A 26,742-nucleotide genomic window follows, 5' to 3' on the forward strand; every position below is an offset into this window, starting at 1 on the left:
ACGGGCCCTCAGCAAGGGTTGGTTTTGGTGTCTCCTTGACTCTAAAGCGGTGCTCACCCTTTGGTAAGTATATCTAGGTTTCGAGCAGTGGCGTCCTAGCCCGACACTCCCTGCCCCACTGAGGTGGGCCACAGCCGAGAGTGCGATCGCGCCATCATTCTGCGGTGGTTTTTGAATTTCACAGCCGCTGTCTGGTCGATCCCACGAGACTTTGCTAGACATTCAGCGGCGTGCGGTTTGATGGCGCTGGCTTGTGACATAATGCCATAGACACGTCAACGGGCCCTCAGCAAGGGTTGGTTTTGGTGTCTCCTTGACTCTAAAGCGGTGCTCACCCTTTGGTAAGTATATCTAGGTTTCGAGCAGTGGCGTCCTAGCCCGACACTCCCTGCCCCACTGAGGTGGGCCACAGCCGAGAGTGCGATCGCGCCATCATTCTGCGGTGGTTTTTGAATTTCACAGCCGCTGTCTGGTCGATCCCACGAGACTTTGCTAGACATTCAGCGGCGTGCGGTTTGATGGCGCTGGCTTGTGACATAATGCCATAGACACGTCAACGGGCCCTCAGCAAGGGTTGGTTTTGGTGTCTCCTTGACTCTAAAGCGGTGCTCACCCTTTGGTAAGTATATCTAGGTTTCGAGCAGTGGCGTCCTAGCCCGACACTCCCTGCCCCACTGAGGTGGGCCACAGCCGAGAGTGCGATCGCGCCATCATTCTGCGGTGGTTTTTGAATTTCACAGCCGCTGTCTGGTCGATCCCACGAGACTTTGCTAGACATTCAGCGGCGTGCGGTTTGATGGCGCTGGCTTGTGACATAATGCCATAGACACGTCAACGGGCCCTCAGCAAGGGTTGGTTTTGGTGTCTCCTTGACTCTAAAGCGGTGCTCGACTCTTTTACTTTTACTTTTTTTTATGTATTTTGTTGGATCTACTTATCAAAGCAAATATCACTGCCCTGCCGTTTTCTACATTTAGATGGCCTTCGCAAGTACGGTGACTGACCTTCCCATATGTTTTCCGGTAATTGAATAAGAGTGATATATTTTAGAATAGGTAAAATAGGGAGGTCGGCCATATCCTGACTTTGTTGACCCCTGACTTGCATCCATTCGCACTCCACACACCGTGGACCATAATTCTATTTCCACCAATAGACCAAGAGACAACGGAGAAAGGTCTTTCACAGGCGCCTCTTTCTCCTCTTTCTCTAATCTAGGTGATGGCATGTTCTGACATTAGCCAGTTGAAACGCTACTCGTCACACCGACCGATACACCAACTTACCATTCTCTCTTCGTATCAACCGGTCGTATATGCAAATATATAGCTGTTGCCGCTTCGTACCAGGCTTTCGAAGACTCAGTGGACACACCAGACTACGCCTATGCATATAGCAATGTGCTCGAAGGATCGTCTGGCAATGTCCATGTCGAACGCGACGACCCGGCGTTTGCTGAACGCGTTGACAATCAAGAAGACGACACGGACAACGACGACGATACGGCAGAAGCTACGGATGAGGATACAGACTACGGCTTAGACGACGTCGATGTCACCGGTGTTGCAATGAGTGACGAGGAGGGGTGTCAGGAACGACTGCTGGATAGGCGTAGCAAGAGAATGGCGAAACAAGCACCAGGGAAGGCGCAACCTGCTCGCAGGAGGGCAACAATGGAATCCGGCGACCAGACTGCACAGCAACTCTCCACATTCACTTTCAAGGCCTCCGTCCAGCAATGTTCCTCCTCAACCCCTAAGACCTCCAGCACAACCAGCTCCTCCAAGACCTTCATGGCCAAGTAGCACAGGTCGACAGAAGCTCAGCGATCCAGGGACTTGGCACTCAATGAATATCGCGTCGAAATGGAGCTTCAGGCACAGCGTCATAGTAACTTGGCTACGAGTACGGAAAATATGTACTCGCGGTACCAGCTCCATTGGAGGGTAAGTGTTGCACTAGAGCGCGGTCATGTCACTGGAAAACAGACACCTCGCAATCGTACTAATCTATCTCTACAGACATTTCTGGGACTTCTGCATTCGAAAGGGATACACGGATCATCTCGTATTCTCAAAACGATTCCAGGTTTATATGGCTGAGAATTTGGCTGAGAATTTGGCTGAGGAAACGGATGAGGATGAAGGTGTCTATCTAATACGTGTCCTAAGAAGAAAGAAGAGGAGGTTACGTCAGGTGCACAGGCGGGTCCCTTGGGCAAGACCGATAGACTTCCTTCTTATGAGACCGTGGATGCTCACATCAAGGCTGCTTGCGAATCTCAGAAGGCGGATCCTTCGAATGTCGCCATGCACTCGGAATCGTATCCACGATCCAAAAAATCAGAGGACTCATGAAGAGCTATAGGCTAAGGATTGCGCGTACCAGGAAGTCGGCTCATGCGACAAGCTTGACAATTGAAGACGGGTACGAGCTCGAATCCCTCAAGCAAATCATGCGGAAAGGCTGGAACCATAACTACCAGCGATTTCGGGGTGGTCGGCGCCATAAACTGGTGGGACTCCATCAACGACTCAATGCGTCCTGGTCCCATTTTATGATGGCTCGCGGTGAGAATATGAGGATGGCCACATTTGGAGATATCTCATCGCATGCTTCTCGTCTCAACTCTCAGGACGAGTACTTTGTCTTAGGGGCCGTTCTTTCGATGTTACAGTGCGCAACGAAAAGTTCACATGTTTTGCAAAATTCATCTTTCCCCTTCATGACTTTGCGTTCGTACATTCGATTGCTCCAGAATCTCAGTGGACTGTACTTCGTATTACTTCCACCACTATGTAAGTTTCGAGAAGATCTGATGACTCTATGGACTTCTATGTGATTCTAAAGTCTCATGTCCATGTGAACTTTTTGTTGCGCACTGTACAAGGAAAGACCAATCGCGAGGGCAAGGAAAATTTCGGAGTTGTTGTACGCAATAAGGACGTCGAGATTTGTCCTGTCAACAGCCTTGCATTCTTCTTCGAGTAATGGATGGTACGCAACGCTTGATGCTGCTTTCTGCCCAAAAATATCTTCATTGTTGTCAATAATAATATTTAACAATATAAATATTTAATAATACCTTTCTGTCCCTTCCTATCTCTCTATAGTATGGTGGATCGCCTTTCGATGATGACGGATGGACTGCGTACTACCTAATGTCTGGCAAGGATAACAAGTCCAAGCTGTCGGCTGCAGCCCACTACCGGGCCTCAAAAGAGCTATGGGAGGATGCAGGAGTCGTTACCTCGAACCCCACTCATGCTCATCGCGGCGCTGGGGCTCGCCATGCTCAGGATGCTGGTGCAGAGATATCCGCGATCGAGCAACATGGTAGTTGGGGTCATGGCCGCGTCTCGACACATTACTTGATCAGAATCCCACACAAGGTTGCATTTCAGATGGCTGGCTGTATTCAGCACAGCGTCTTCAAAGGACCCTTGTTTTTGGAGTTCAAGGAAACCTTGCTAAGGAGTATGGAAACCACAAGATCTCCCATGACGGACAATCTCTCCGTCAATGCCCCAGCTCTCCATAGCGAATTCGGCAGGATGAACAACAGAATGAGTCGAGTCGAAAGCGAACTTCGCCACCTCTTTCAAGAAAGCAACAACCACACAGCCCAGCAAGTAAAGCGCCCGGAACACCTCCTTGTCAACCAGTTCAGCAACTATGTCACCCACAACAACAGCTGTAATAGGGAGCTAGTAGCTCAGATATTCGGAATTATACAAGACATATCGACTTCGATTAGTCACGCTGCTCACCTTGGACTGCAGTCGGTTATGGGGCACCAGCAACAACAGGGGTAGCAATGGGGGCAGCAGCAAGGGCAGCAACAGCAACAGGAGCAACATATTCCGCCTGCAGCACCAACAGCACCAGTAGCTTCAGCAGCTCCAGCAACTCCAGCAGCTCCTAGACAGCAGTCCTTGAAGGAGAGGCGGATGGTGCTCGAAGAATTAGGGTCCCGATATGTACACTATCCGCCCATTAGTGTGGATCTTGTCGACGTTACAATGCTGCCGCGCAATGAGCCACTTCAGCGACAATGGGATGAATTGTTCAGAGGCATAGACGGGCGGCCAGCACTTTGGACCTTGAATAAGACTTTTAAATCGAAATGGCGCAAAGGGCATGGTAACACGCTGGCGAAAACATTCTCGCTCAAGAAGACGATCGTGTACTCCATCTTGGACTTGAAACTGGACACCGAAAGGGCGACGTTGGAGGCAAGGGAGGAGTCAGCCTTGGAAGCCGTGGAGGATCAACTGAGGGTCATGACCTTGAACAGGTATTACCTGAACGTCGCTAAGGATATGGCGCAGCTGGGGCAGCCAGGTCCGCAGCTGGAGGACGAGGAGGAGCAGGAAGAGAATACCTTGAGGAACACGCGACATAAAAACTTGAGATATACTAATGCTAGATAATATAATACTCCGTCATACTTGAAAAGAAGTTAACTATTGCTACATTGCTGCTACATGATTCATTGCATGCCCCCCCCCCCCTCCTCCCATCGGATGAACACTTTATATTACTCAAGTCAACACCCTTCGCTCACCATTCATCATTGCAATTGAAAAAGAACCCCCGAATCCGCGCGCGGTTATGTATTTATCAACTCCAACGAGTTGGTGTATACCTACAGCCGCTTCAGCCATATATAAAATCCGGATTTACTAAGTAGTTTCAATGATAGAGTACTTCATTCTTGACCGCTGTCGCCTTCATTAACTTGATAAGTGAGCACGTGGAATTCTACATATTTTTTTTCAATTGGAATGAATACTTAAGGGCAGGGGCACTTCCGCTACCAGCTTATCGCAGGACAGTAAAAGTAAATGAGGTAAGCAGCACAGATGGAGCGGATGAATCTACGGATTGCCTAGCCAAATATCCTCCTATCGAAAAGCCAAGACTATGGGGAGATTGCTCATTGGTTACAGGACAAAGACAGCAGGACAAGGACATACACCTTTATTCGCGTCCTCAATGACAACAAACATCACTTTAAATGGTTGGCGCTCAGAGCAATAAATACCTTTCTGTTGAGTGAATGTTCGAGAGACTTCGACTTCGACATTGGCTCCACCTTGAGAGCTATGCGCGCCGCGAGATTTTAGGAAAAAGAAAGGTGTTGTTCTTTCGAACAAATCTATAGAACAATGGGCTTAATCTCAGCAGATCGTAGTGACAAGGCTACTCTACTGCTTGCAATATCCCGTTACATTAAAGTCATCTACAATGGATATAGTCCTGTGCACAGTCGACGCTGTGGTGGACAAGACGCTGCTCTATGCACCACCATCGCATGCCAGCAATCAGGCCCACAAACTGTATCAGCACCCACGTCTGTGCACCTGCACTGCTGTCATAGCAGGTCGCCACAAGCCCCAGTGGGAAATGTATGGTCATTAAGAGACTTCCGATCACATGCAGGATTCTGCAGCGTGTGTGGCGCTTCGGCAGTCTCCGACGTGCTAGGTCGTCAAACTCCAAACACACAGTGTACTCGATCAAGCTTTTTGTGGTGTTTTGGTCATTCAGTAGGTACACTCGCTGTTCGCAATTGGCGTTGCACTGGTGTCCGGACTGAACAGCGGGCCCGGCACTGAGCACGATAAAGAACCAGCCAAGCCAGCCTAACAGCACATTACCTGCCCACAGCTGCATGTCGGCCCACGCCATGATCGCTGAAGCAGCCAGTGGCCAACACGCAGCAATCCATCGCACAATGTTTGCATACGTTCCCGTGTGTGTATCTTCCTGTGGGGATACTGTCATGCGGATGTAATGATGGTGGACGCGATCCTGGGGCTTTAGAGCAGACACTGCAGCTACAGCACGATCCTGCACAGCTGCGTAGACGCAGCTACCCATCTGCTTCATCCGGCCGTCGGAGACGGAGTAGCACTCTGCTTTTGCATTCCTCAAAGGCGCTACACCCACATACTCGTCCCAGTCGTTGATCCTGCCTGATAATGCACATGCTGTGTGCACCATCAGCATCGCTCCGAGCTTGAACGTAGGGCCAGCCACTGGTTGGCACGCCCCATTAACCAGCGCTGTAGTCAGCGTGATTGCACCATATGAGTCTTTGTAGAGGCACTGTGTCAGCATTGCGGGCGTCATGGCATCACATCCAAATGCACCCAATACTGCTAGTGCACTGGATACTGAGGTGACTGTGGTCGATGTTGTCTCGTCCATGCTTGCTTTGTGTTTTCAGGATATTCCGTGGGTCGGCTTTGGTGGTTGGGTGCTTGTATGTGGAATCAAGAGTCCATTCCGAGGTATTTGTACTCTGGGGATTTTCTCAGCCTGCCACTCTCTCTCGCATTCCATCTCATGATTTACTATGAGGTGTCGAAGATGGAAGATTCTACCATGAAAGTAGATAGATTTTGTGTAACCTTGGTGGGGCGAAGCAAATGTAAGGGATAACATGTTTGTTTCCATGGAAGCAAACATGGAAAAGAAAGGACAATGGCGAGGACAAAATGTTGGCGAAGCAAATGCGCGGGTTCACTGACTCATGTTTGTTTGCATGGAAGCAGGCAAAAAAAACATATTTACACACATGAAAAAGTATTGGCGAAGCAGATGTGCGGATTCACTGACTACATGTCTGTTTGCACACGGCGTTGGCGAAGCAACATACGTGTCTTGCATGAACGAAAGAAAGGGCCAGTGAGTTATATGGTGAAGCGCCTTGGATGGACTCTTTGAATACACAGAAAAACAAATATAAAAGATACATCTACAGGGACTATGACCTTGACAACACCCGACATCGAATCTCCATCACAGCATACTCAAGACATCCCTGCCAGACACACAAACGCTCCTCCACAACCTATTCCATCCCAAACACCTATCCTGCTCTAGCGAGTCATGATTTCCATCGACGAGGATGCATCAGATGAGCGTATTACAGCGACCGTTCATGACACCAAACGACTACTCAAAGCAACAGCAACACTCTCCAAGGCATTCCAAGACGGTGATCCAGAGGACACAACCCATGTCATCATCGGGCGATCTGAAGGTATGTCTGTGGCTAAACTTGATTTAAATGGGACTGGACTTTGGGCTTTCAGTGGCGCATTGCTTGGACCAGCTGCAGTGTGGATTGAGGTTTTGTATCCTGTTAACTGTCCACTCTTCACTGATTTACATTACTCCCAAATACTCAACAGAAGATCCGTCTGAGAGATGGGCTATGTCTCCAACAATGAACGGCTCCCTGGCTTTAAGCGAAATCGGTAACCCGTCGCGTCTTCCTCACGTGGCGGATATCAAGGAAGCTCTTTCTCGCTCTGGATTAACCGAAAATCAGAACTGGGATTCCGAGGAAGACAGAAATTCCGATGAGGACTGGGGCTCCGATGAGAGCTGGGGTTCCGATGAGGGCTGGGGTTCCGATGAGGACAAGAATCACAATGAGGACAAGGATTACAATGGGAACAGGGATAACACTGGGGACAGGTATTACAATGAGGACAGGGATTATAATGAGAACTGTATTTCAGACGATGGCAAACCAGCAGGAGTAGAGGAGAGTGCTCTGAGTGCAGTAGATGTGGGCAGCGCCATTGTCGAGCTTGCCACGATGGTGTTTGACTGCGCCGTCAATGGCACGACTACTGGTATTGACAGCCAGTGTGTCGCTGTCATGAGCAAGGTGCGACGGATTCCCTCTAAAGGAAGCCGTTGCAGATGCTCTCATTGCTTCATGCAGGCGCCTTGGCGGAGTGGACCAGTGGCAGGAATGAATGGTAACTGTGGTGCGTATGCCTGGGGGATCGGTAGCGGTTTGGTCGTAGGGCCTGGGGTAATCGACCAGTTGGTCGAGCAAACTTGGGAAAGCGTCAGCAATATGGTTGATAGGTGGGGACAGTTGGTTGGGAGCAAGGTGTGTGTGGCTGACTATAGGACCATCAATCACTCAGACGGCGGCATGAGCTTTTCTCCGTTACTGGCTGCTGAGATTCGGTCAGGTATCCCGTATGTTGATGGCATGACCACCATGGCCATCGGTTGTGAAGGGATGCTGAATGGTGCGGGAATGTATGAGCATTATCCGGCTACTGGCGACTACGAAGAGACGAAGCTCATGCATGATGGTGAGCATCGATGGATTGACTGTGCTGGAGGGGTTCCAAGGACGGTTATCAAGTCACTAATAGGCAATGAACGGTACGCGTGTGTGTCACACACCTGGGGGCGTGGCTGGTGCAAGGGGACTTGTGGCATCACAGGGGAGTACCAGGAGAAGCACGTGTGCAAATGGGGCTATTGGGATGAGCGGGATATAGCAGCTGCCGTTATAGCCACAGGATGGGATAGTGAGTTGTGGCTCGACTGGGTTGACGTTCCCACGCAGGCAGGCTTGAAGAAGGCCAACAAGATCAAGGCACAAGCCGAGCTATATGCTGATGCGAGTCGCGTGTTTGTGTTTGTTCCTGAACACGATTTCCTTTCGATCAAAGGTGCGCTAGATCTCAGTGAGACCGCTGACACCTTCGATGAGTTCCTTGAGGTGATACATCTACTCGGAGGTGTTAAATGGTTCACATCCACTTGGACGTTGCAGGAGATGTTCATGAGCTACGAGCGCATGATGGTTGTGACCCATGGTGGCAAGTCCATTGAGTGTGGATGGCTGGTAACACTGCAGGCTCGGTTGGGTGCCCTACTTGATAGATATTGGATGTGCCTCAAAGCTACCGATATGACTACGCTTCTTGCCCTTGGCGTACTGGAGCTTGGTGACTGTGATCCTGGGCGACTGGTTGCGGCTGCACTAATGCGTTGTCGTGGAATGACACATGATTGTTGTGATAGTGTAACTCACGAACGTTGTGGTGCACAGACGCATGATCGTTGTGGTGGAGGGATGCATGATATGGGAGTGTTTGATTCTATAAGGTATGAGCTGATCCTTGACGTACCAGGAGGACTGCCAGCGTGTGCCCAGCTTATAGGTTTAGCAGTGCAGCAGCATGATGTTAGTTGGCTGGCATTTGAGGCTGCCCCTGCGAAAGGAAGGATCGTCCCTGTATCCACAATGCCAATGTACGGGGCGAAGTGGCCTGCAGCTGGACGATGGCAAACAATCTGCGACTTGCTCGCCACTGGGGCAGGGTTGTTATGGTTTGGAGCTACTGGGACGGTTACGTTGTCGGAGACCATTCATTCTTGGTATGATGAGGACTTTGCATCTGAGGGCGTTTCTGGAGACAAGGGTACAGCTCGGGTCATTGTGCTCTGTGTGAGAGATACTGATCCCGCCAATGAGTGTTGGCTTGGGATGCTTATATCTGGGGTCTCGGGGAGGACACGCCGGGTCGGAGGTTGTGTGCTGAAGCCCTCGCAGATGCAGACGTCCGGATCGGGAGCAGTACTCGTGGTGTGACAGTAATACATATAAACAGCCTATTTTCACAATACACAATAAAGGACTTTTCAGTTGCCTCTCTTCCCTGTGTTCTCTCCTGTTTGTCACAAGTGGGCACACCGACATGAGGTGACGATGATGCTGATGATTCAGAGCCTGATTAGCCTAAGAGTAATGTATACGGACATACTTGTGCGCAATCCGAGAAGATTGTTCCTTATTTTGCCCAATAGCAACCACGCTGGAGCGCTTTTGCCTTCAACACATCGACTTATACATGGGTAACATCATGGCTGAAAGAAATGACATTACTGGCACCATTGATTGGGAGTCCTTAGGTGCATATCCAGTCTGGCAGCGTGCTTAATACCCTGAATTTCTTGTTGGCAGAGGCATCAGTGTAGGAGCTAATAATGGTGACAGGTGGGGTGAACAGAAGGATTTCCAACAGCTTCTCGAGGAGACGAACCTCTGTAATTCTTCTACTCAGAGATAGCAAGTCGAGATGAAGCGTTTGGAGCGGCTATGCAAGAGGGTGGCAAACTTCAGGAGAAAAAAGCCATTCTGCTTGGAGACTTTCTTACGAAAAGCAAACGCGTTTCAACAATGGCATAGATGGCACGGATTACGATTGTTTTGCAGCTCTAACAGAAGGTACTTTGTCCGAATAGAGAGTCATTTCATATAAATCGGACCACTGCGTTATTATTGAGTAGAGCCAATAATAATATGTGCAATAAAATGATATTTTTATTTCACCCTAAAGGCGTCTTCGTATCTTTCTTGGATCGGAGGTGTTCCTTCACATCCATATCGCCTTTCTGGTGAATGGTTGCTTCGATTGGAAAGAGGGAATGGAAGATCCAAGAATGACAAGTTGTACGATTGCACACTAGCAGTAGCATAACTCAGTTCAGCTCAATTAAAATTTTTATTATTGGAAAATATCTCCACGGGAAAAATGTAAAATTTATTTTGCATGGCTTTTGTGCCAACCTCCATAACTGCAAACACATCAACACATATGAATTGAGTGGAGCCACTATATACACGAAGCGAGCAGGGTTAGAGGTGTCCCACAAAGGTCGCGGCTCCACTGGAGGGCGCGGTGGCAAAGACGGCGCGGTTGAGTTTTTCTCCAGTCAAATTCGGATGGTGCTTCGCATAAAATTCCTTCTTTAGGTACTCAATGAACTCGGGCACCTTGTCCTCGGCCACCAACGAAACCGTCGCTCCACCCCATCCAGCGCCCGTCAATCTCGATCCATACGCGCCCGCACGACGGGCCAAGGCCGTCAATTCCTCGAGCTCATCACACGAGCAATCAAATAGCGCATGGCATGAATCCTGCGATGCATCCATCAACTCACCCAGTTGCGTAAACAGCGTCTCAGCAACGACGTCCTGTTCCTGCCGCATCGACTTTTCACAGATATTCCTGAACTGAACCACGCGTTTTTCCTCGCTGTAGACGTGCTTGGCACGGCGGTACAGATGAAACTTTTCAGTACGAATCGGTTGCTGGATATAGAGTCTTGTGAATTCTTGCTCGCTTAGTCCTGCGAGCTCGCACATTTTTGCGAACGAGACCCCGGATTTAATCTCCTCCGTGCCAAAGACGCGCTCGACAACCTTGGTCATCTCCGTCAGCTTCTCAATGTCAGTCTCGGCCTCGGTCTTGCCAGCAGATTCGTAGCCAATCTTGTCAAAATGCGCATCCAAGACCTGCTTCAGGTGCAGCTTGCCAGTTGCCGGGATCGGGATTCCCAAAGCCAGGGCCAGGATCCTGGCTGCGCCACGGGTTTCGACGACGCGGAGATTGTAGCACACGGGAGCCGTGACAGCCTTGTTGGAGGTGACGAGCGTGTCCGCGATGACGAAGGCGATGGGTGGGAGAGTCTTGGGGAAATGGACCGGGGTGACCTTAAGCACTGGGTGGAATTCGATGAAGAGAGCCGAGTTGGGTTTTGAGAGAATAGAGCAGGCCTGGTCCATGCCACCGACCATGGCGCCGACGTAGCCCTCAGAGCGGATGGAAAGAATGGCGAGCTCATGAGCCGAGGGTGACTTCTTGTCCTGGGGCAGGAGGGGTTCTTGGGCCTTGACAGTCGCGATGACGGAACAACAGACGACGGCTGAGGAGGAGGAGAGACCGGCACCAGTGGGGACAGTTCCGCTCATGAGACAAAGCATACCTTTGGGTTGTTCGACACGGAACTCCTCAAGGACGCCGCGGTATCCGGCCAAGAAGTAATTGGACCAGATGTGGGCCTCTGGGTTGATAGGGACTATGCCGTCTTGACGGGATTTAGGCGAGAACTCCAGGGTGGTATATTCGGGGTTGAGGTTCGCGAGCTTCACGGCAGATTGGGAGTGATCAATGGCGACGGCGATAAGGCAATCATCTTCGATGGCCATGGGCAGAACACCGAAACCGGCATAGTCGATATGTTCACCGATGAGGTTCACACGGCCGGGGGAGCGGGCGATGAAGTCAGGGATACGGCCGTAGAGGTTCTCGAACTGGGTGGAGAGCTCGACCCATCGCGCGCGGGCAGAGTCGATCTTTGGTTCGGAGTAAAGGATGGAGATGTCGTTGATGATGGGGATGGTGGAGGATGTCATGTTGGAATGGAGAAATGGGAAGTGAGAAAAGAAGAGGAGCAGACACCTTTTGAAGAAAACGTTACACACAACAGAACTGTTCAAAATGATCGGACCCTGGTTCTGAACACTCACCGCCAATCGAAGTTACTTACCCCGGACTCGCAGAGCAAGCTAGCTCGCTAGTTTACCCCACACTCTCGGGTGTTCTGCAAACGACTTCCCACCAACGTTACCGCTGTTGTTTGTTTTCTTTTCCCTCTGTTGTCCATGGCACAATGTCCATATCGCCAGAATGTCGTCAGACAAGGATTAGTGGGGCTAGAGCCCAATCCAGACCAGATGCGCTTGGCTACCCCCTATGGGTAGCATGGAGAAATTGTGGCAGAGAAACCTTTTATGGCAAAATGGCCACGAGCCTATTGTTATTACTTCCGGTGTCTTATCTTATCGCTCTCGTTTGTTTTCATTTCTCTTTTCGGGGCAGCTTTGTTTGCGTTTTTGATAATGGTTATCGTCACATATTATTGGCTCCACTCAATTCATAACATTCTCATGTGTTGCTGTGTTTGCAGTTATGGGTGCTGGCACAAAATCCATGCAACATAAATTTAAACTTTTATCGTGAAGATATTTGAATTCTGCCATTTTACGGAATGCCAGCCAAATATCCTCCTACTATCAAAGCCAAGACCATGGGGAGACTGCTCATTGGCTACAGGACAAGGACATTAGGACAAGGACATACACCTTTATTCGCGTCCTCAATGACAACAAACATCACTTTAAATGGTTGGCGCTCAGAGCAATAAATACCTTTCTGTTGAGTGAATGTTCGAGAGACTTCGACTTCGACATTGGCTCCACCTTGAGAGCTATGCGCGCCGCGAGATTTTAGGAAAAAGAAAGGTGTTGTTCTTTCGAACAAATCTATAGAACAATGGGCTTAATCTCAGCAGATCGTAGTGACAAGGCTACTCTACTGCTTGCAATACCCCGTTACATTAAAGTCATCTGCAATGGATATAGTGCTGTCATCGTTGAGAAGACACCAGTGTAAATGAGAAGGATTTGTAGTAGGAAGTGTCCATCGTGTTATCTTCTCGCATCAAGCGCGACCTGGAGGCATAAAACCTTGATGGGCTTGGGCTGGGGGGAGGGCTTATGTAAAGTACTGGCGACCGACTGATTACGTTCAACAAAGACAGACCCAGTCAACGCATTGTCAATGTCTCTCTGCTCCACAATGGGGCCGTACTCCCTATTATCTCCTCATAGCATGCAAGGACACGTGCGAGGTTGACCGTCTCGATATACTGACAGGTTATGTGTCTGATAATTTTGAGTACACATGCGAGCGAACCGCAGAGGCTGTGCAGATATGGCTGTATGAAGCCCTGGTGGTCAAGTCTCCAGAGATCATGCTGCTCCAAGGATACAATTCTGCCGCTCGAGATGAACGCTGGTTCGGCAAGCTGTGCGATCTAGACAGTCGGAGCGTGACTATACCTCTCGGTGGTATGCTAAATGTCGACACCAAGGTGCGTTCTGTGATGAGAGGTGTAGGCATTCAAGTGAACTGCAGACATATGAACATGTCAACATATACAGTGAAGAAGGGGAATGGACTCGAGCTTGCAAGTGTCCATGGACATAAGGCTATAGGCTGGCTCAGTGCTCAGTGTGTAGCCAGCAGCAGAGGTGTAGCCAGCGGTAGAAGTGTAGCTAACGACAGGAGTCTTTGTTTGGTTGGAATCAGCAGTATCCGCCTGTTCTGTGTGATCATAGAGATACACTCGAGCAAACGCGTCGGAGGATGTGTCATAGAGCACAATGGGTGTAATACGTATGACACGTATAAATGGGGACAGTTACAGGTAATCATCGAGTGAGTAAGTGTCAAAATCTGCGCAAACGGAATAGAAGGGGGACAGGGACAAAGAAGAGGCGAGCTGTGGATCGAGTAATATATTTATTGCAGGATTGCTGTTCTATTTGGGAGATGATGAACACGAGGACAGGAACAAGGTACAAGTCGTTTTCAAGGAGTACATGAACGAGAGAAATACAAAGGCATTTGAGATGCTTGGACAAGAGTAGAGGCAAGGACAGGGTAGAGGAAAGGACAGGGTAGAGGAAAGGACAGGATAGAGGGAAGGATAGGAAAGAGGCGAGAACAGGGTAGAGGCAAGGACAGGATAGAGACTAAAGCAAGATGAAGGCACCGAAGGTTGGCAGGTGGTGAGAGCAGGAGAGGGGAAGAGAGAGAGAGGAAGAGAGAACAGACTAGGTGTACTGATGCTTAATGTGTGGCCAATGGATTTGGTCGACGCGGTCGAGCACAGCTTGCCACCTTTCGAATGGCTGGATCTCGTGAGTCACTGTTAGACCCTGTGCACAGTCGACACCATGACGGGCAAGACGCTGCTCTATGCACCACCATCGCATGCCAGCAATCAGGCCCACAAACTGTATCAGCACCCACGTCTGTGCACCTGCACTGCTGTCATAGCAGGTCGCCACAAGCCCCAGTGGGAAATGTATGGTCATTAAGAGACTTCCGATCGCACGCAGGACTCTGCAGCGTGTGTGGCGCTTCGGCAGTCTCCGACGTGCTAGGTCATCAAACTCCAAACACACAGTGTACTCGATCAAGCTTTTTGTGGTGTTTTGGTCATTCAGTAGGTACACTCGCTGTTTGCAATTGGCGTTGCACTGGTGTCCGGACTGAACAGCGGGCCCGGCACTGAGCACGATAAAGAACCAGCCAAGCCAGCCTAACAGCACATTACCTGCCCACAGCTGCATGTCGGCCCACGCCATGATCGCTGAAGCAACCAGTGGCCAACACGCAGCAATCCATCGCACAATGTTTGCATACGTTCCCGTGTGTGTATCTTCCTGTGGGGATACTGTCATGCGGATGTAATGATGGTGGACGCGATCCTGGGGCTTTAGAGCAGACACTGCAGCTACAGCACGATCCTGCACAGCTGCGTAGACGCAGCTACCCATCTGCTTCATCCGGCCGTCGGAGACGGAGTAGCACTCTGCTTTTGCATTCCTCAAAGGCGCTACACCCACATACTCGTCCCAGTCGTTGATCCTGCCTGATAATGCACATGCTGTGTGCACCATCAGCATCGCTCCGAGCTTGAACGTAGGGCCAGCCACTGGTTGGCACGCCCCATTAACCAGCGCTGTAGTCAGCGTGATTGCACCATATGAGTCTTTGTAGAGGCACTGTGTCAGCATTGCGGGCGTCATGGCATCACATCCAAATGCACCCAATACTGCTAGTGCACTGGATACTGAGGTGACTGTGGTCGATGTTGTCTCGTCCATGCTTGCTTTGTGTTTTCAGGATATTCCGTGGGTCGGCTTTGGTGGTTGGGTGCTTGTATGTGGAATCAAGAGTCCATTCCGAGGTATTTGTACTCTGGGGATTTTCTCAGCCTGCCACTCTCTCTCGCATTCCATCTCATGATTTACTATGAGGTGTCGAAGATGGAAGATTCTACCATGAAAGTAGATAGATTTTGTGTAACCTTGGTGGGGCGAAGCAAATGTAAGGGATAACATGTTTGTTTCCATGGAAGCAAACATGGAAAAGAAAGGACAATGGCGAGGACAAAATGTTGGCGAAGCAAATGCGCGGGTTCACTGACTCATGTTTGTTTGCATGGAAGCAGGCAAAAAAAACATATTTACACACATGAAAAAGTATTGGCGAAGCAGATGTGCGGATTCACTGACTACATGTCTGTTTGCACACGGCGTTGGCGAAGCAACATACGTGTCTTGCATGAACGAAAGAAAGGGCCAGTGAGTTATATGGTGAAGCGCCTTGGATGGACTCTTTGAATACACAGAAAAACAAATATAAAAGATACATCTACAGGGACTATGACCTTGACAACACCCGACATCGAATCTCCATCACAGCATACTCAAGACATCCCTGCCAGACACACAAACGCTCCTCCACAACCTATTCCATCCCAAACACCTATCCTGCTCTAGCGAGTCATGATTTCCATCGACGAGGATGCATCAGATGAGCGTATTACAGCGACCGTTCATGACACCAAACGACTACTCAAAGCAACAGCAACACTCTCCAAGGCATTCCAAGACGGTGATCCAGAGGACACAACCCATGTCATCATCGGGCGATCTGAAGGTATGTCTGTGGCTAAACTTGATTTAAATGGGACTGGACTTTGGGCTTTCAGTGGCGCATTGCTTGGACCAGCTGCAGTGTGGATTGAGGTTTTGTATCCTGTTAACTGTCCACTCTTCACTGATTTACATTACTCCCAAATACTCAACAGAAGATCCGTCTGAGAGATGGGCTATGTCTCCAACAATGAACGGCTCCCTGGCTTTAAGCGAAATCGGTAACCCGTCGCGTCTTCCTCACGTGGCGGATATCAAGGAAGCTCTTTCTCGCTCTGGATTAACCGAAAATCAGAACTGGGATTCCGAGGAAGACAGAAATTCCGATGAGGACTGGGGCTCCGATGAGAGCTGGGGTTCCGATGAGGGCTGGGGTTCCGATGAGGACAAGAATCACAATGAGGACAAGGATTACAATGGGAACAGGGATAACACTGGGGACAGGTATTACAATGAGGACAGGGATTATAATGAGAACTGTATTTCAGACGATGGCAAACCAGCAGGAGTAGAGGAGAGTGCTCTGAGTGCAGTAGATGTGGGCAGCGCCATTGTCGAGCTTGCCACGATGGTGTTTGACTGCGCCGTCAATGGCACGACTACTGGTATTGACAGCCAGTGTGTCGCTGTCATGAGCAAGGTGCGACGGATTCCCTCTAAAGGAAGCCGTTGCAGATGCTCTCATTGCTTCATGCAGGCGCCTTGGCGGAGTGGACCAGTGGCAGGAATGAATGGTAACTGTGGTGCGTATGCCTGGGGGATCGGTAGCGGTTTGGTCGTAGGGCCTGGGGTAATCGACCAGTTGGTCGAGCAAACTTGGGAAAGCGTCAGCAATATGGTTGATAGGTGGGGACAGTTGGTTGGGAGCAAGGTGTGTGTGGCTGACTATAGGACCATCAATCACTCAGACGGCGGCATGAGCTTTTCTCCGTTACTGGCTGCTGAGATTCGGTCAGGTATCCCGTATGTTGATGGCATGACCGCCATGGCCATCGGTTGTGAAGGGATGCTGAATGGTGCGGGAATGTATGAGCATTATCCGGCTACTGGCGACTACGAAGAGACGAAGCTCATGCATGATGGTGAGCATCGATGGATTGACTGTGCTGGAGGGGTTCCAAGGACGGTTATCAAGTCACTAATAGGCAATGAACGGTACGCGTGTGTGTCACACACCTGGGGGCGTGGCTGGTGCAAGGGGACTTGTGGCATCACAGGGGAGTACCAGGAGAAGCACGTGTGCAAATGGGGCTATTGGGATGAGCGGGATATAGCAGCTGCCGTTATAGCCACAGGATGGGATAGTGAGTTGTGGCTCGACTGGGTTGACGTTCCCACGCAGGCAGGCTTGAAGAAGGCCAACAAGATCAAGGCACAAGCCGAGCTATATGCTGATGCGAGTCGCGTGTTTGTGTTTGTTCCTGAACACGATTTCCTTTCGATCAAAGGTGCGCTAGATCTCAGTGAGACCGCTGACACCTTCGATGAGTTCCTTGAGGTGATACATCTACTCGGAGGTGTTAGTTGGTTCACATCCACTTGGACGTTGCAGGAGATGTTCATGAGCTACGAGCGCATGATGGTTGTGACCCATGGTGGCAAGTCCATTGAGTGTGGATGGCTGGTAACACTGCAGGCTCGGTTGGGTGCCCTACTTGATAGATATTGGATGTGCCTCAAAGCTACCGATATGACTATGCTTGTTGGCCTTGGCGTACTGCAGCTTGGCAATTACGATTCTGGACGATTGGTTGCGGCTGCACTAATGCGTTGTCGTGGAATGACACATGATTGTTGTGATAGTGTAACTCACGAACGTTGTGGTGCACTGACGCATGATCGTTGTGGTGGAGGGATGCATGATATGGGAGTGTTTGATTCTATAAGGTATGAGCTGATTCCTGACGTGCCAAGAGGACTGCCAGCGTGTGCCCAGCTTATAGGTTTAGCAGTGCAGCAGCATGATGTTAGTTGGCTGGCATTTGAGGCTGCCCCTGCGAAAGGAAGGATCGTCCCTGTATCCACAATGCCAATGTACGGGGCGAAGTGGCCTGCAGCTGGACGATGGCAAACAATCTGCGACTTGCTCGCCACTGGGGCAGGGTTGTTATGGTTTGGAGCTACTGGGACGGTTACGTTGTCGGAGACCATTCATTCTTGGTATGATGAGGACTTTGCATCTGAGGGCGTTTCTGGAGACAAGGGTACAGCTCGGGTCATTGTGCTCTGTGTGAGAGATACTGATCCCGCCAATGAGTGTTGGCTTGGAATGCTTGTGTCTGGGGTCTCGGGAAGGACACGTCGGGTCGGAGGTTGTGTGCTGAAGCCCTCGCAGATGCAGACGTTCGGATCGGGAGCAGTACTCGTGGTGTGACAGTAATACATATAAACAGCCTATTTTCACAATACACAATAAAGGACTTTTCAGTTGCCTCTCTTCCCTGTGTCCTCTCCTGTTTGTCACAAGTGGGCACACCGACATGAGGTGACGATGATGCTGACGATTCAGAGCCTGATTAGCCTAAGAGTAATGTATACGGACATACTTGTGCGCAACCCGAGAAGATTGTTCCTTATTTTTGTCCAACAGCAACCACGCTGGAGCGCTTTTGCCTTCAACACATCGACTTATACATGGGTAACATCATGGCTGAAAGAAATGACATTACTGGCACCATTGATTGGGAGTCCTTAGGTGCATATCCGGTCTGGCAGCGTGCTTAATACCCTGAATTTCTTGTTGGCAGAGGCATCAGTGTAGGAGCTAATAATGGTGACAGGTGGGGTGAACAGAAGGATTTCCAACAGCTTCTCGAGGAGACGAACCTCTGTAATTCTTCTACTCAGAGATAGCAAGTCGAGATGAAGCGTTTGGAGCGGCTATGCAAGAGGGTGGCAAACTTCAGGAAATAAACTATTCTGCTTGGAGACTTTCCTGCGAAAAGCAAATACTGGATGGGAGCGTCTCAACAATGGCATTGATGGCAGGGATTACGATTGTTTTGCAGCTCTAACAGAAGGTACTTTGTCGGAATAGAGAGTCATTTCATTTGACTTTGTGTTTGAATCGGACCACTGCGTTATTGTGATCCATTCTATCAACCTGTTGCGCACGGTTCTCTTTGTTTTAATAAAGCTGTGTTGTCGATATAAACTTCAATTGTGGATGAATAAACGATGTTTTTCTAAGAGCAAGTATAAAACGGTTGCTTTTAGCACTTGTCTCTCGTTATTTCCCGAGCATTTCAACATCTTATTGACAGCAGTCATTTGGCATGAAAAGACAGAAAAGGGTGGTAGCTGCATATTCAGCCGAGTCCGGTGTACTTTATTACCATAGAGTTGATCAATAAATATCGTGTGTGGAGCCACATCTTTTTCTCACTTGTCTTTTGAACCTCATTAACCACAATATATTTCACCAAACAGAACTTTTTAATGACATCCCTTATCCTAAATTCATCCAATGAGTTTTAATAAGAAAATGCAATTGTGTTAAAGTGCACATATTGACACCTGGCCCCCGGTACAGCTAGAAATGTAACTTGGTTGGCATTTGCTTGGAATTGGTATTAAGGAATGAGCTGAAATGGGATCATCCTCATTGAGAATCCTCAATTAATATCGCTCCGCTCAAATTTTATACAACACTTTCCAACTTCCACATCATGGTCAAGCTTGTATGAAGTAGAGAGAAGATCTGAAGGCGACCATGTTGGTACGGATCGAGGTGAGTAGCTCGGACAAGCGAGACGAGGTGAAAGAGCCATCAACCGCTACATGAGATGGTGCAGGAAAAGTTTCAGCTCGCGTTCCCTAATTAGTGGGTGGACAATCCAACGTTGCTTCAGTATGATTGGACAATCACATCAACAGGTCTTTGCGGAACGACGGGCTCTTGGAGAAACAATGTCGCGTGCTGTGTGTGACTTTTCGCTGCTCGCCTTTTTCTTCCATGAACTCATTCATTCCGCAGCATCCCCATCGACATTCACTTTTCCGACCATGAGCGGACACGACAACAACAGCGACACCACCGCAACGAAGCTATCGGACCTGAGTCTCGATCCGAGTGCAAAGACCTTTGTATCGCGTGCAGCAGCCGAGACCTCTGTACCCTCTGGGATGCCTCAGCCCACCCAAGAAGACAATACACGCGCTCCATCTATCGCGCCCTCAGATATCGACTTCAACGCCTCTCCTCCTACAGCTGTCGTGAACAAGACTTCGGTGAAGACTTCTAGCACAGCTCCATCACACGTCTTGGCGCCAACTCCTGTCACTACCCCCGCAACGGCGCCTCCAGCACCAAGGTCCATCACGCCGGCATCAAAGTCTGCCTCGCCTATGCCATCCAAGAAAGCGGCTGCTACGGCGGCTGCGGACAATGGAACGGAGGAAGACACAGTGGACCAGGAGACGTTGACAGAGTTCTTTGGAAAGGAGCATATCAATGTTTTATTCATTGGGCATGTCGATGCAGGAAAGTCGACGATGGGAGGCCGTATCCTGTAGGTGTCTTTCATATTTGCTATATGCTGTTGTCCCGATACATGTTCCGTGGCGAATAACAACCTCATTTACATAATCCACATAGAGAGGCGACAGGGATGATCGACAAGAGAACGCTGGAGAAAATTGAAAGGGAGGCCAGGGAGGCGGGGCGCGAATCCTGGTACTTGTCGTGGGCACTGGACACGAATGTTGAGGAGCGTGCAAAAGTAATACTCTTGGTAAATCTCTTGATGATCATGCGTGGATGGATCTCTATTTCTCACACTCTCCTCTCCTTCTCCTTCGACACTATAGGGCAAGACTGTCGAAGTCGGGCGCGCCTATTTTGAGACAGATACTCGTCGCTACACCATCCTGGATGCGCCCGGTCACAAGGCCTATGTGCCCAATATGATCGGAGGCGCTGCTCAGGCAGATGTAGCCGTGCTGGTCATTTCTGCGCGCAAGGGTGAGTTTGAGACTGGATTCGAGAGGGGTGGACAGACTCGGGAACATGCTGTCCTGGCTAAAAACAGCGGCGTCAACAAACTGGTGGTAGTCATTAACAAGATGGACGACCCGACAGTCAATTGGTCCAAAGAGCGATACGATGAGTGCGTGGAGAAACTGTCGCCGTTCCTAAAGTCGAATCGGTACAATCTCAAGGGTGACGTAGTATTTATGCCAGTTTCAGGATATACGGGTGCCAACATCAAGAGCAAGGTCGACCCCAAGGACTGCGATTGGTACTCAGGACCGACATTGCTCGAGCGTCTTGACACGATCCATATGACGGACAGGAAGTTGAATGCGCCTTTCCGTATGCCGATCAGTGAAAAATATAAGGATATGGGAACTATTGTAGTGGGAAAGATTGAAGCGGGATCGATCAAGAAGGGCGCACACGTTTTGATGATGCCAAATGCTGTTAAGGTCGAAATCGCTGCTCTGTTTAGTGAACAGGAAGAGGAGATTCCGATGGCAGGCGTTGGCGACAACGTTCGACTTCGACTCCGAGGTGTAGAAGAGGATGTATGTCGGCTAGCTTAGGAATTGCTGTACTGATCCTAGTCGTTCGATGATGACTAACAAGTTGCTGATGCGCAAAATTCTTGATACTTTTGCCATAACGTTTAGGACATCATGACCGGATTCGTCCTTTGCAGCCTCAAGCATCCCGTGCATGCAGTGACAAAGTTTGAAGCAGCGCTTGGAGTTTTGGACCACAAGAACATCATCAGCGCAGGCTACAATGCGGTGCTCCATGTTCACACTGCGATTGAAGAGATCACCTTGTCAGCCATGGTCCATCTGATCGACAAGAAGACAGGTCGCAAATCCAAACGGCCACCTCAGTTCCTGAAGAAGGGGCAGCAGGGGGTTGTGGTGATCGAGACTGGGGGCCTCCTATGTGTTGAGACGTTTGCAGACTCGCCCCAGATGGGGAGATTTGCACTGAGGGACGAAGGGAGGACCATTGCGATTGGCAAGATCACGAAGCTGTATGGTGTTGAATCATCAGCAGCGGAGGGTCAAGCAGGCGCGGCTTAAAAAAAAAAGAAAGAAAAAAAAAAGAGGAAAAAAAAAAGAGTGGTGGGATGAGATGGTAGTGTGTAGATCGAGACGGTGTGCAAATAAAGGATCGATGGATGGACTTTGGGGACATGGGTGTCCGTGTAGACCCTGAATATGCAGGGAATGGGCCAGTGCGCGGGCGATGGCGCACGAACGACAGCAGGATCCATTACATAGTCTACAAACAATCGTCCGGGATAAATTGCTCTGGTTGGCCAAAAATACTCCAGCCTATCACGTTCGAGCTCAGTTTGCACTCCACACACTCGCATTTACACCCATACTGCACTTACGCCCACACTCATTCCCCCACTTGCCCACTCCCCACTCCCCACTCCCCACTTCCCGCCTCCCACTCCATTCCGCCGAGGGTGTCTGAGTATCTACCTCTGCCCACCGCTCAAGCACTCCGCCATCGCCGACATCTGATCCTCATCCCTTCCATCGGACCAGCAAACATCCCATGCACCAATGGGCATACTTTCGCTGCAATGTGTCACAACAAACGGGACCCGCCTGCTGGGCATGTCGTACACATTTCCTTCCATCGAGCACAGCAACGACAACAACGACAGCGACGGCAACAACGACATCGTAGCCCTTATTCAATCCAACCCCAACCCAACCAGTGTCTCTGACATTACCTGGTCCCTGGTCGCCGCCTATCCGCGGCCGATCATCGATCCACATGACTACGCCCCGATCGTCTGCAACGTCGACCCAAAGACAAACATTTTCAGTGCCATGTCCTACTTCAGCATCACAGATCTCACCTACAACGAAACTCAGGCACCACGCCCACCAGGCGGATTCCAATACGACCCAAGGTCGAACAGCTGGTCCAACTTCACGCTCAAGGCAGGCTATCAATGGGGGGATTACTCGGCCACATACGCCCTGTTTCAATGGCCCGACACAGCAAACCTCTTTCAGGCCAACGTCGGCACCTCAAACGCAGTTCACCTCGGCATGCTCGGTGTCGATGACAACGGCACCAAAGAGTTTATCAATGTCGTTTCCTGGGGCCTGGTAAGGAAGTCCTGGCGTTTTCTCCCTGTTACCAATTTTTTTTTTTATCCTGTTACCAATGCACTTTGAATTTCAGACCTCTCTGTTAAGGGGAGAGGGGTCAGGCTAATGTATTAAATTATATTCGGGCTACACACAAGCTGCAGATGACCTGTTGCTTTTGATAAGTCCAACCATTGCATTGGGCACGCTTGCAGAAGCGATGCATAGCCAGCCAGTTTTTAACAGATTCTTTTTTTTTTTTTTATGTTATGCTAGGATCCAAACATATACGGCTATCCGAGTAGACTAGTCTTTGGCAATAATGCTCTCTACCAATTCGGCACCCTCGTCGTCAACAACAGGACAGGGGCCCTTAGGAACACGTTGACGAGGATACCACTAAATGGGGATCCATTCCAATTCAAACCGCCACCAAATCTGCCTGTGTACAATGCGACGAGTATGAACTACTGCGTTCCGTCCTCTGTCTCCGCACGGTTCTATAAGGACATTCTCTATGTGTTTTGTCAGGTGCGTCGTCTATCAAGTCAACGCGTCACAGACTATTAACGGATTGCACTAAACTAATCTTTTGTTATGATATCTTTGATATTATATGTAGGGCTTGGATAACGATGCTTTCCCAGGACAAGGACTTTTAATGACGTTCAAGGATGGGGCAAACAGGGACTCTGCACTCAGCGACTACATCATGACGGATATTGACCGACTTTCGGGATCACTTATTCAGCCGATCGGTGGAAGCGACGACGGGAAAGTGGAGCCGTTTGCATTCATCGCATCTCTTGATTACGACACCATGGGCCTTGCGCTGGGAGCCTCAACCATTGGCATCTCCCAGTCCGTCCCGTATTCTATCAACATCACGGATCCATACGGATTTCCACTAGCGGATCCACCCAATTACACTCCGGCCATTATTGGCGGATCAGTTGCCGGAGCTTTAGTATTGCTGTCAGTAGCGCTGTTTTTGTTCATTCGGAGGCGGTGGCCACGTTACAAGCGGAGGATTAGGGCAAAGATTATAGCCATGATGAGCGTAGAAGACGACAACGACGGCCATGAGGACATGCGCAATATCAACAAGATCGAGGGTCCTTCTATGGATAGCTTTGACCTGGATGGGCGGGGCAAGATCCTGGTTACCGATGACATGGAGCTGGATGGTATCATGGACACAGGAACAGGGTATATGCGTGAGGTGATGCTCCAACAACACCCTAGACCAGCTATTGTAACGACCTTGACTGCGGACCCTGAGGATTTCGAGGCGGAGAGCATGAAGGATCCTACGCTCGAGAACAGGTCACTGCCTACACAAACGCTCACTCTAGCGACCTCACAGGTCGCTCCACCAACCACCGCATTCATGTCTGGATCAAAATCAATGCCGCCTTTGCTAGGATTAGCCGTCATACACAGTCCATCTGCTCCACAACCATATACCCCCGGCGACGGATCTGAAATGTCTGCTCCAGTATCGAGCGCGTCCATAGACCAAGACCCGCCGTCTCAACGAACAAAAGTAGCAGAGGCGACAAAGGAGGCAGCAGCACAGGCACGGCTCTCCTTGTCCTCATCAGGGGCTGCCCCGCCATACCAACAGCACCCAGCTATACCCTCCATTGCCGCGCCGTCATTCCCTACACCTCCTACACCGACAGCGCCAAGGTGGATCTCTGAGGAGCTACGGGGTTATAGACCTGGTTCTCTCCATACGGTCGCAGAGCAGAATAGTGGGGGCGGGTTGAATGATATGGATTCTTTAGATGGGCATGATGGGCTCAAAAGAACCAGCACCGATACCACTGTTCAACATGTAGCATAAGCAGCATGTATAATAGATCATATATATAAAGAAAAAGGTGTTCGTACATAGTATATCTTCTAGAGAAGGGGTACTGAGGATCTGCTGATAGTCAATGGACATCTGGAGCACTGTATAGTGCATGTATATGCGCTAGATATCATCATAACCTATTAAGCGACAGAGCCAGGTGCTGGACACTACTCCGTTCTGCCATTGTTACCCATTCAGTGACCCGGCCCGTATGCAATCTCGCGGTGCCTGCCTGCCTGTCTGTTGAGGATGGCAAAAAAAAAAAGACATGAACACACGCACCATTCCTCAAGCGGGTGACTATGACAGGCGCGGTCGTTGCTCGACAACAACACAACGGGGAACGGGGAACAGATACAAAATAACCAGAAGTAAAAAAACGAGCGAACGGCCTTCCAACGGGATTTGTTTTTTTTTTCTTTTTTTCATATTCCTGAACTATAGATCGGAGCTGGTGAAGACAAAAGTGGTCCTGCCATCGATCTACAAAATAAAGAGCGTGAGTAAAAAAAAAATACTTGTACTGTAGGTTCTGGAAAGTAGAGAGTGTAGCCGGAAAACGTGTCTATAATCCTACCATTAACGTCACAGACAACTTGAGGACCTGTCCCGGTAGTCCGCCCAGCGTACCGGGGCTAGCTCCTGTCTCATCCTCAAAATACCAGCCCATTGACGTTCGGAGAAACTCGTCAGTTTTTTTTTTTTTTTTTTTTTTTTTTTTCAACGACACAGCGCCGCTCCTTCTTACATGTCTTAGGTCGTGAGATGTACCCCCCCCCTCCTCCCCCTTTAAAGTTCTCGCCAACTCCCACCAACAAAATGTCTCCAGACCCACACCCACATCACCAAAAAATACATCCTCTTGATCCATCGCTCCCGCATTGCGTCGTGCCTGGACCCTCGAGACGGAAACGCTCCACCCAACTATTCACGTATTCATATCATGCCATTTCGCTAGATGTGATGCCTTGTTGTCAAGTGCAGGTAAGGTAGAGATAACGCTGTAACGGATAGATGTCTGCAATGTGAATCATCAATCAGGCACACACCACAGCGCAGATTGGGACATGCAAAACACGGAGATGTCTCCCCTAAATTAGGGAGTTTCAAACCCAGTAATTCCGCCAGCCCGAGGGCAGGTGTGTAGCGAAATGTGTATGTACAACGTGGAAAACACTAGGGGGTTTCAAAAACTTTGATATTTTTGCGGCTGTGCTATAAATTTTTTTGTGGGCAGATAAGTCTATCGTGGCGCGTTTGTGACCAAAAACGCGTTTTGCAAAAACACGCCAAAATGTTCAACCTAACACGCCTGTGACTTTTACAATTCAAAAAAAAAAAAAATGAGCGAAGCCAATCCGCCAATCTAGTCCCCATGCCATTCAAGTCAGAATGCCAACAGCTACTATCCGACCTGGAGCAGCTCATCATTCTCACGATCCTCAGCGATGACGATGAAAGGAACAGAGGATGCAAAATCGCAAAGCTGAAAAGTCAGAAGAGGACGCGAATACTAGTTGTGGGCAAACACGCCGCAGAGGCAAATGAAATCCGCCATAGTGGCGAGGCGCGCTTGAAATTTAATACAAAATTGAGTTGGGCAGTGCCATGT

The 26,742-nt window shown here is 49.6% G+C and overlaps 9 protein-coding genes across 9 annotated transcripts; 6 read left to right on the plus strand and 3 right to left on the minus strand.

The window, feature by feature from the left end:
* The first annotated feature begins 914 nt into the window (after positions 1 to 914).
* On the plus strand, positions 915 to 2,231 carry BC939DRAFT_273684 (uncharacterized protein). The gene is made up of 3 exons (XM_051551156.1): positions 915 to 1,022; positions 1,330 to 1,946; positions 2,022 to 2,231. Exons 1-2 carry the CDS (start codon positions 1,013 to 1,015, stop codon positions 1,803 to 1,805), a joined length of 486 nt encoding a protein of 161 aa, XP_051408858.1. The 5' UTR covers positions 915 to 1,012; the 3' UTR covers positions 1,806 to 1,946; positions 2,022 to 2,231.
* BC939DRAFT_531628 (uncharacterized protein) lies at positions 1,651 to 4,433 on the plus strand (the record flags this gene model as incomplete). Its single annotated transcript, XM_051561624.1, has 6 exons — positions 1,651 to 1,946; positions 2,050 to 2,146; positions 2,286 to 2,659; positions 2,851 to 2,931; positions 3,114 to 3,696; positions 3,874 to 4,433. The coding sequence occupies exons 1-6, from the start codon at positions 1,866 to 1,868 to the stop codon at positions 4,431 to 4,433; spliced, it is 1,776 nt and encodes a 591-aa protein (XP_051408859.1). The 5' UTR covers positions 1,651 to 1,865.
* Positions 4,434 to 5,098: 665 nt separating this feature from the next.
* BC939DRAFT_461432 (uncharacterized protein) lies at positions 5,099 to 6,416 on the minus strand (the record flags this gene model as incomplete). Its single annotated transcript, XM_051557013.1, has 1 exon — positions 5,099 to 6,416. A coding segment is annotated over exon 1 (971 nt), but the record flags the coding sequence as incomplete, so codon positions are not given.
* A 313-nt stretch (positions 6,417 to 6,729) lies between these two features.
* On the plus strand, positions 6,730 to 9,496 carry BC939DRAFT_461434 (uncharacterized protein). Its single transcript, XM_051557014.1, has 2 exons — positions 6,730 to 7,054; positions 7,206 to 9,496. The coding sequence occupies exons 1-2, from the start codon at positions 6,901 to 6,903 to the stop codon at positions 9,422 to 9,424; spliced, it is 2,373 nt and encodes a 790-aa protein (XP_051408861.1). The 5' UTR covers positions 6,730 to 6,900; the 3' UTR covers positions 9,425 to 9,496.
* Positions 9,497 to 10,355: 859 nt separating this feature from the next.
* Positions 10,356 to 12,121, minus strand: BC939DRAFT_461438 (galactokinase gal). Its single transcript, XM_051557015.1, has one exon. It carries the CDS (start codon positions 12,029 to 12,031, stop codon positions 10,472 to 10,474), a length of 1,560 nt encoding a protein of 519 aa, XP_051408862.1. The 5' UTR covers positions 12,032 to 12,121; the 3' UTR covers positions 10,356 to 10,471.
* A 1,982-nt stretch (positions 12,122 to 14,103) lies between these two features.
* On the minus strand, positions 14,104 to 15,555 carry BC939DRAFT_461443 (uncharacterized protein). The gene has a single exon (XM_051557016.1). It carries the CDS (start codon positions 15,353 to 15,355, stop codon positions 14,297 to 14,299), a length of 1,059 nt encoding a protein of 352 aa, XP_051408863.1. The 5' UTR covers positions 15,356 to 15,555; the 3' UTR covers positions 14,104 to 14,296.
* Positions 15,556 to 15,868: 313 nt separating this feature from the next.
* Positions 15,869 to 18,638, plus strand: BC939DRAFT_461444 (uncharacterized protein). Its single transcript, XM_051557017.1, has 2 exons — positions 15,869 to 16,193; positions 16,345 to 18,638. Exons 1-2 carry the CDS (start codon positions 16,040 to 16,042, stop codon positions 18,561 to 18,563), a joined length of 2,373 nt encoding a protein of 790 aa, XP_051408864.1. The 5' UTR covers positions 15,869 to 16,039; the 3' UTR covers positions 18,564 to 18,638.
* A 1,496-nt stretch (positions 18,639 to 20,134) lies between these two features.
* BC939DRAFT_461450 (P-loop containing nucleoside triphosphate hydrolase protein) lies at positions 20,135 to 22,604 on the plus strand. The gene is made up of 4 exons (XM_051557018.1): positions 20,135 to 20,700; positions 20,787 to 20,910; positions 20,999 to 21,715; positions 21,821 to 22,604. The coding sequence occupies exons 1-4, from the start codon at positions 20,195 to 20,197 to the stop codon at positions 22,232 to 22,234; spliced, it is 1,761 nt and encodes a 586-aa protein (XP_051408865.1). The 5' UTR covers positions 20,135 to 20,194; the 3' UTR covers positions 22,235 to 22,604.
* On the plus strand, positions 22,524 to 25,166 carry BC939DRAFT_461451 (uncharacterized protein). Its single transcript, XM_051557019.1, has 3 exons — positions 22,524 to 23,287; positions 23,546 to 23,800; positions 23,892 to 25,166. The coding sequence occupies exons 1-3, from the start codon at positions 22,730 to 22,732 to the stop codon at positions 25,116 to 25,118; spliced, it is 2,040 nt and encodes a 679-aa protein (XP_051408866.1). The 5' UTR covers positions 22,524 to 22,729; the 3' UTR covers positions 25,119 to 25,166.
* The last annotated feature ends 1,576 nt before the right edge of the window (positions 25,167 to 26,742 follow it).

Source organism: Gamsiella multidivaricata (genome assembly GCF_025024155.1).
Source record: "Gamsiella multidivaricata strain RSA 2152 chromosome Unknown BC939scaffold_67, whole genome shotgun sequence".
NCBI classification, from domain to species: Eukaryota; Fungi; Mortierellomycota; class Mortierellomycetes; order Mortierellales; family Mortierellaceae; genus Gamsiella; species Gamsiella multidivaricata.